General features: G+C 42.9%; 2 protein-coding genes across 2 annotated transcripts; one reads left to right on the top strand and one right to left on the bottom strand.

Moving 5' to 3' along the window:
- Window positions 1-573: 573 nt before the first annotated feature.
- Window positions 574-1,503, bottom strand: LOC149406769 (uncharacterized). The gene has a single exon (XM_089617655.1). It carries the CDS (start codon window positions 1,501-1,503, stop codon window positions 574-576), a length of 930 nt encoding a protein of 309 aa, XP_089473781.1.
- A 2,891-nt stretch (window positions 1,504-4,394) lies between these two features.
- On the top strand, window positions 4,395-8,453 carry LOC149406768 (G-type lectin S-receptor-like serine/threonine-protein kinase At2g19130). Its single transcript, XM_089608607.1, has 3 exons — window positions 4,395-4,907; window positions 5,849-6,321; window positions 6,706-8,453. The coding sequence occupies exons 1-3, from the start codon at window positions 4,463-4,465 to the stop codon at window positions 8,239-8,241; spliced, it is 2,454 nt and encodes an 817-aa protein (XP_089464733.1). The 5' UTR covers window positions 4,395-4,462; the 3' UTR covers window positions 8,242-8,453.
- The last annotated feature ends 235 nt before the right edge of the window (window positions 8,454-8,688 follow it).

The following is an 8,688-nucleotide window of genomic DNA, read 5'->3' as shown; positions in this document are numbered from 1 at the left end:
GCTAATCCAAAAACGCGATTAACACGCGCCATTTACCGTTCTTCTTCTTGACGACGACGGTATTGGCGAGCCAATCGGGGTATTTTACTTCGCGTATTAAACCGGATTTTAAGAGGCGATCTACTTCTTCGTTGACCACTTTAGCCCTCTCTGGGCCGAGTTTCCTACGCTTTTGTTTTACGGGCTTAAAACTTACGTTGAGTTGGTGCGCGGCGATTTCGAGGTCTATACCTAGCATGTCCTCTGTCGTCCATGCAAACGTCTTTTTTTTCTTCTTCAAAAACGTTATCAGTTCTCGGCGTACCATCCCTTTCAACTTGGTCCCGATGCCTACGCATCTCACGGGGTCAGTTCCGTCGATCTGAATCTGCGTTATTGACTCCGTATTAGGCTCGTCTTTTTCCTCTGAATTTTCCATCGGAGGCAGATGGATGATCTCGTTTTCGATGGCCATTGATTGCTATTGGCCTTCGTTGGTTTCTTCGCTAGATGGATCTTCCGAATTGTTTTCTTTTGGCTGTTGCTTTTCGATGATTTTTTTTTATGATTATTCATATAACAAATTCGGGATGCCTATTGGCTCTCTCTGATTTCTTGTATCCCGTTGGGAGTCGGAAATCGTACGCACAAGTGGTAGGTTGATGGTACCGCCATCATTCTGTGTATCCAAGGTCTCCCGAGGATAGCGTTGAACGGGGACGGGCAGTCGAGAACGGTAAATTCGACCATCCGGTTTATGTCTCCAGCCCGTACAGGGAGTTCAATGATTCCTAGAGAGGGTGTTACTTCCCCATTGAACCCAGATAGCTGGTTGGGTTTGTGCTCGATTTCAGCTTCCTCGATGTCGTGTCCATAATTTTTGTGGAAATCGCAGTATTTTTTCTTGTCACGCGGCCATTTCGGGGTGCCTCCTTTGGAAACTCCCTCGTCGTTTACGTTAAAGGCATGTTCTGGGATGTTCGAAGGCTTCCTCCATTCATTGTTTCGGTAAGGTCTCATTCCAGGTGTCCTGGCCATGGCCGAAACAGGTGTCATGGAAGGGACCTTCCTTGGATTATGTTTCTTTGACACGAGGACCCTTTCTTCCTCAGCTTTGGCGTAGTTTGAGGCGCGGTGAATTGCATCTTCGATGGTGGGTGGTCTGTTCACGGTCATTTCCTCTCGAAATCTGGACTCGTGCCACAGTCCATTTTTTAGAGCGTTCAGAGCCGATTCTCCCTCCACGGAAGGGATTTTTGACATGACAGTCTTAAATCTTGTCATGAAGCTTTTCAGAGTTTCGTCTCGGGTTTGTTGGGTGTTCCATAGGTCTGCCATGGTCGCTTCATCTTCTACTAACATCGAGTAGTGTTTGATGAATGGGGCCGACAACTGTTGAAAAGAACTTATCGACCCTTCTTCGAGACGTGAAAACCAATCCAAGGCGCTTCCTGACAGGTTCTCGGCGAATAACTGGCAAAACCCTGCTTCTCGCTCGTTATCTCGTAGACATGCTCGCCCCATCGCGATGCGAAAGGCAGTTACGTATGTTTTTGGGTTGAAAGTACCAGAGTACTTGGGTAACCTGATCTTTCCGGTATCCCCAACTCTAACTTGGGTAATACATGGAGAAAAAAGGGGTTCGCCCAGTATCTGCCACCAGCCGGTCGATCTCGGGGGCCGAGCTCGTGGCATAGTGCATTCGGGAGTCTACAGCCCGGAACTTCTCCTCCACCATCTGACGGAAGGCATTGAACACGGGGTGATCATCCCTCGGGATTTCTACGGCGAACTGTTCTCCCCCAGTTCGGATTTCTCCTCTCTGAGGGTTCCTTTCTTCTGGACGAACTATCGGCTCGAAATAGTTCGGCTCCTCAGGAATTCCTTCCTCGCGGGGGAGGTTGATGACCTGAGGAACATATCCAGGAAGATGGCCTCCCGGAGGCGGGGGCGGTAGGTTGCCTTGAGTCGGTCTGGCTCGCCAAACACTGGCCTCGACCTGTCCATCAAACTGGCCCATTCCGGCCGTATTATTGGGGCCGGCCGTGTCGGGCGACATGTGGATCCCGGAGAAGCTTAGCCGCATCCCGGGTGGGGCGAACCTTCGTCCGTTTGCGGTAGGCGGACCGGTCGAACTTAGCAGAATAGCTCGCTCAGCGTCGAGCTGCTCTTGAAGTGAAGATTGCGCAGCTGTCAAGCTATCGAGCTGGGATCGGGTTGATCTCTGGAATTCGGCAGTGGTTTCAACGAGTTTCAGCAGAAGAGCCCGTGTCTCCGGATCGGCTCCAGAAACCGGGATTTCGTGCTCGCTGTTAGAAGACATTCTTTCAGATCCGATCTGTGTTCTTCAGCGTTATGTTTCTGATAAGATTCCCACAGACGGCGCCAAATTGTTGAGCCGATTTCTCGTCCCAACAATCTATACCAGATTATTTCGAATTGTCTCGTATATTTATTTATATAAGTTAAGGGTCTCAGAATCCGATTATGAAGATTGAACCGAAATCCGAAAGAAATTAATAGATCATACGGATAAAAATACAGAAAGAGCGAAAGGAAATTCCTTTTATTGATTAATGAACGCAAACCTTACAAGAAAAGAAATTGTTTTTGAATAAGCAGGAAAACTTCAGACGAATATAGAATAATATAGTGTAATCTTTCTCTCGAAAATCAATAGCGTAAAATGAAAATGGAATGAGCTTTTATAGCCAGCTCGCTGACTCTCCTGCTTCTTTAGATCGATACACGTGTACGAGCAGAATCGGTCTTCCAGTCTTCAATCTCGCGTACATCCCCACCTTTAGGCGATTTGACCGTTTCTTAGGTGATTCGTCGTTCAAATTACTTGGCGGGACCGTCTAGAAGATTTATGGGCCCGGGTCGAGTTGGGATTCTTTGAAATACTGTCTTGGGTCGATCTCGCCTGCGCCTAGGTTTATTAGGCCGAACTGGGCTTTGGGCCGAACTAACGATTATCTTGTCTCCTTTGGGCCGAACTCGTCTTGGGCCTAGTTGGTCCAATTCGCCTGGTGGAAGGGAGAGATATTCACTCCCACAGAGCACTCAGAGACAAGGGATGTGTCATTTGTCAAGTCAATGAAGGACTTTTTTTTTCTTCTTTGTTTCCTATACATTTTTGTTGGTAGATAGACACGGGTTTTTTCGTCATAAAATCAATGCAAAAAATAGGCGAATACCAGGGACAACGAATCTCATACAGTCGCTACATATATTTCATTCACGTCTCAATATAAGTAAGATTCTTAAATCTTCTACATCACTAGGCCGTGTAAGCAAATAAATAAGGGGTTCTTAATTTGGCTGATGATATTTATTGTCATTTTTAACTGAGAGGATTATAGTTCAAATTTCGCGTTCGCATGTGTATTTTGTGTTACAAAAATAGAATTAATTTAAAAGGTTTTAGTAGCGTAATTTCTCTTTATAATATTTAGCTGACAATGTCGTGTTACTATAAGGTCAATAAAGAATAAATAAATAATTTTAAATTTGGTCATAAGTTAGCTATATTTTCACACAATTTATTAGTTTAAGAGCCACAAGTCAAGGTATTACACTTATCATTACCCTGCAAAGTGGTTTTGGACAATCACAGTAAACAAATACAATAAGGATTAAGCTAAAAGTCATAACCGTGTATAAGTGTCACAAGTGGGTGAAAAATCTTAAAGACACGAAACAAGGATGTTACAATCTCACATCGTTCGTGGAATGTTTGACGGTGGTGATTTTGAGACTGTGAGGGTATGAGACTATCTTAAAAGCTATACTCATATCAATAATATATCTTTTTGGAAGTTTATCACTTGAGAATACTCTAAAAATAAACCCGTTTGACATGGTGTAGTGACTTTTTAGAAAGTTTTACCACGAACCGTGACTGCTTCTGAAAAGACTAGTACGTGTTAATTTGTAGAGCTAGTCGGTGAATCGCAAGTCAATAGACAATGGTAACTAAAGCATGTATAAAGTCACAAATATGTAGGTAGCGAATTTAATGAAGACTTGAAGCGGGTCGTTATAAATTATTAGCACTTCTAGGACCCACAACTTTTAGCTGTAACTCCATTGTTTTCCTGTAAATAAATGACAACGATAAAAATAAATATGTTAAGAAGACTAAAAGGCCTCTTAAACTTGAAAATTTCCTTTGAAATAATTATTTACTTTTGTTTCTTGATATTTTCTCTTGCGTGCCTTTTGTCTTGAGATATAACCACTTTAACCTAAAATAAGGCAAATATTACCATTTTGTCTTGATATGTACTTATCGGTTGTTGCTTGTGAACATTAAAATAGAAATTATTAAAAAAAAAAAAAAAACATAACACAAGTTAAATAATACATTATTTTTTTTTTCATAAAAAACTAATACATCCTATGTAGTCCAGACGTTTTATTTTTGTATATATAAATTTTTCCTCTATATAATAAAGTTGAACCAAGAACTTGAGAAACCATGAACACCATGGCGAAGCAGAAAGCCCTCACAACTCTAGTTCTTCTCTTCACAACCCTTATTCTAAACCCAAATCGCTCACTCGGAAGCACCGACACAATCTCCGCGAACCGCTCTCTCTCCGGCGACCAGACGATCATCTCCTCCGGCGGGGTTTTCGAGCTCGGCTTCTTCAAACCCGGCCGCTCCTCGAAATACTACATTGGCATGTGGTACAAAGAGCTCGTCAAAGGGCAGCCCGTGATCTGGGTCGCCAATCGAGAGAGCCCCGTCTCCGACAAGCTCTCGTCGGAGCTCAAAATCTCCGACGACGGAAACCTAATCCTCCTCAACGAGAAAAAAGTCACCGTCTGGTCCACCAACACAACAACGACCATCTCATCGCGAAAAGCCGTTCTTCTCAACACCGGAATCCTAGTCCTGATCGCCGAGGGAGCATCGGACGGTAAGGACGGAGCCACTAGATTACTGTTTTTACCCTTTATTTTTTAACATGTGATTACATATACCATGTATTATTTTTTTTATGAAAAAACAAATCATGTATTCAGTGACGGAGCCAGAAAAGCCCATCAAGGGGGGATAATTTGAAAAACAATTTCAAAGGGGGCTTGATTGTAAAAAATTTATAAAAATTTGGCCAAAAGTATAAATTTTCAAAGGAAAAAAATGTAATTTTTTTTTTAAATGGGCAAAAAGTGCAAAAAAAAAAATTTTGTGGGCCTATACTGGCTCCGTCACTGCATGTATTATTTAACCTGATTACATAAACACAAAAATAAAATGTCTTGATTAAATATAATGTATTAATTTTTTTATGAAAAAAAAAATCATGTATTATTAAACTTGTGCTAATTTTTTTTTGTTTTTATCAATTTTATATTTTTAACCCAAATTCGTAGTGATTATTTTAAATTTGCCCCCCTCGAATTGTTTTTTTCAAATTTGCCCCCGCGATTGGAAATTCCTAGCTCCACCGAGCAAATAACGGAAAAATTCTAATAACAATTAAATGAACAAATTGAAAACAAATTGTACGAAATATTAAAAGTTAACGGGGGCCATATCCCCCCTAGTTTATATTTTTAGCCAAAGTAAATAATTTTTTTCAAATTTGCTCCCCTGACTGGAGTTCTTAGCTCCACCGATATGGTATTTTAGTTCAAAATAACGTTTTCAAATTTGCTCCTTTGACTAAAATTCCTAACTCCGCCGATGTGACAGAGCATAGAGCATCTGACAGTAAGAGCCGAGCCACTACAGGATATTATCCTAAATTATACTGTTTACCCTGAGTTTTTTTTTTTTTTGGTATCAATTTTTATATTCTTAACTCAAATTTGCCCCGCCTGAATTTCTTTTTTCAAATTTGCCCCGTCCGACCAGAATTCCTAGCTCCGCCGATATGGGAGAGCGTAGAGCATCTTACAGACACACTATTACCGGGCTGGAGATTCGGGACCAACAAGAGGATGAACACAACGCAGACGATGGTGTCGTGGAAGAACTCGGAGGATCCGGCGCCGGGGCGGTTCTCGCTGGTCCCGGTTCCGGCGAAGCGGTCGTACTCGGCGCGGTGGAATGGGACGGTGGAGTACTGGACCACCGGCGATATAGAGCTCGTGATCCCTCAGAGCATTCGGCGGCAAGGGTATGACTTCAGCTACGTGTCCGACGAGAATGGGAGTCACTTCGTCTATTCTGTGGAAAACAATACCAAAACCCACGCTCGGTTCTTCATGGATGTCACCGGACAGATCATTTTCCCACTGACTTTTCCCCAACAGCCCGTCCAAGGTTCGGTTGCGGCTCCGCAGAGCTGGAATATCATCATGTCTTATCCCAGGAAGCGATGTCAGGTATATATAAAAGACCTACATTTTTATATATTAGGGATTTAATACTAAAGACATACATTTTAACATTTTTTTAAAATTTACCCCGGTGTGAGGAATTAAGATCTTCTGCCGTATTAAGGACATTTTGTTATTCATTTATACAGATACGATGATTCGACATAAAAATAGAAAACTGTGTTGGATCATCCGGTTCGATTATAAATGTATTTTGGTTGGTTTGTATTCAAGCTTTAATTTTTTTTTTTTTTTAGAGAAAAAATTTAGAATTCAGCTAATAGGGTTGGGCATTATAAACCTAAAACTCCCGGATAATTATGTTCACATGTGTCTATAAATATCATATAACATATTAATAGTTATATACAATTGATTTCTATGTATTAGGTGTACACCGTATGTGGGGTCTACAGCTCTTGCAACCAAAACTTATCCCCCTATTGCCAGTGCCTCACCGGATTCGAGCCGACCTCGCCGCGTGACTGGGATTTGAAGGACTACTCCGGTGGGTGTTCGAGGACGACCCAACTCACTTGCGGCGGAGACAGTTTTCTCAAGCTCACCAGTATCTCACTTCCCAATAATAAGAAACCCTCTCACGGGACCAAAAGCTCGAAGGAATGCGAATCAAAGTGTATGAGAAACTGCTCTTGCACGGCATATGCTTACGAAGAAGCCGATGGTTGTTCCGTTTGGACCGGTGATTTGCTAAACCTTCAACGACTTGTCGCTGGAGACATGAACGGAAAGACTCTTCATCTCCGGCTAGCTTCGTCGTCCGAGTTTACCAAACTCCGACCCAAAGCTCATCACAATAAGGTCAAAAGTTTTGTAAGGGCCGTCTGTATCGGCTCAGTTTCGGGGATAGCCATAATCCTAGCCGTCGCTTTTCTCTTCTTCGTTAGGAGAAGAAATAGAAGAATGCGAGAGAAGAAGAGCGGGGTCGGAAACACGGTGGACACCGGTTCGTTGATGGTTTTCAGGTACAAAGATCTCCAAAACGCGACCAAGAATTTCTCGGATAAGCTCGGCGGAGGCGGGTTTGGTTCGGTCTTCAAAGGGGTTTTGGCGACAGATGATTCGGTGGTGGCGGTGAAGAAGCTCGAAGGGTTTCACCAGGGCGAGAAGGAGTTTCGTGCCGAGGTCAGCGTTATCGGGACGGTCCAACACGTGAACCTCGTTCGGCTTCGAGGCTTCTGCTCCGAAGGAGCTCAAAGGCTCTTGGTCTACGACTACCTTCCCAACGGCTCTCTCGGGTCCCACATCTTCCGCCAGAAAGAGGTTCTGGACTGGAAGACGAGGTACCGAATCGCCCTAGGGACCGCGAGAGCGTTGGCTTATCTCCACGAGGAGTGTAGAGATTGTATCATCCACTGCGATATCAAGCCCGAAAACATCCTACTCGACCAAGATTTCAGCCCTAAAGTGGCTGATTTCGGGATGGCAAAGCTCGTGGGTCGGGACTTTAGTCGAGTTCTGACCACGATCCGGGGCACGATCGGCTACCTCGCTCCGGAGTGGCTCGCTGGGGTCGCGGTGACCCCCAAGGCTGACGTGTACAGCTACGGGATGATGGTGTTCGAGATCGTGTCGGGACAGAGAAACTCCGGGAATAACTACTCCGACGACGACCCCGGTTCGAGGGCCAAGTATTTCCCGTGCGTCGCCGCTAGAGTGGTGGCTGAGGGAGAACGAGAGGGTGACGTGGTCGGACTGTTGGACCCGAGGCTGGAGGGTCGTGCTGACGTGGAAGAGCTTGGGAGGGTTTGTAGGCTTGCTTGTTGGTGCATTCAAGACGATGAGTCGCACAGACCGTCGATGGGTCAAGTGGTTCAAATTCTCGAGGGAGTTCTAGATATAACTTTGCCTCCACTTCCAAGATCTCTCTATATTTACAACGCTATATTACCTGCCACTAATTAATAATTAGGTCATTTATGATATAGTTTCGATTTATGTATAAGGTAGAGAGATGTTTCTTTGTATCCTCATGAAGGCACTAGTATGTTAACCGATGCAAATGTTATGTAGAATACTGGCAATATTCAAGCTAGAAAATTATCATGAAGTTGCTACGAGTATTTACATTAAATAATGATTACATATAAAAGAATATCCAACATTTTAATGTATTAGCAAACTATACAATTTTGGTTTAATAAAACGTTTGTTCAACGAATTTACCGTATATAACAGAGTTATATCTTACCATTCATAATTGTTTCGTATATATGAATTTTGTGACTTTTATTTATTTATTTTACCTTTGAAATTTTTTTGAAAATTCAATTTTATTCCTTGATATATCTTCTAAAAATTAAAAAGAATTATGACACATTTCGATTAAACACAATGGATACATATGATTTC

Source organism: Urtica dioica, chromosome 1 (assembly GCF_054948205.1).
Source record: "Urtica dioica subsp. dioica isolate 48M chromosome 1, U.dioica_male_clone48M_v1_H2, whole genome shotgun sequence".
Lineage (NCBI taxonomy): Eukaryota > Viridiplantae > Streptophyta > Magnoliopsida > Rosales > Urticaceae > Urtica > Urtica dioica.
Note: the sequence above shows the minus strand (reverse complement) of the source record. Positions and strands in the feature narration are given on the sequence as shown.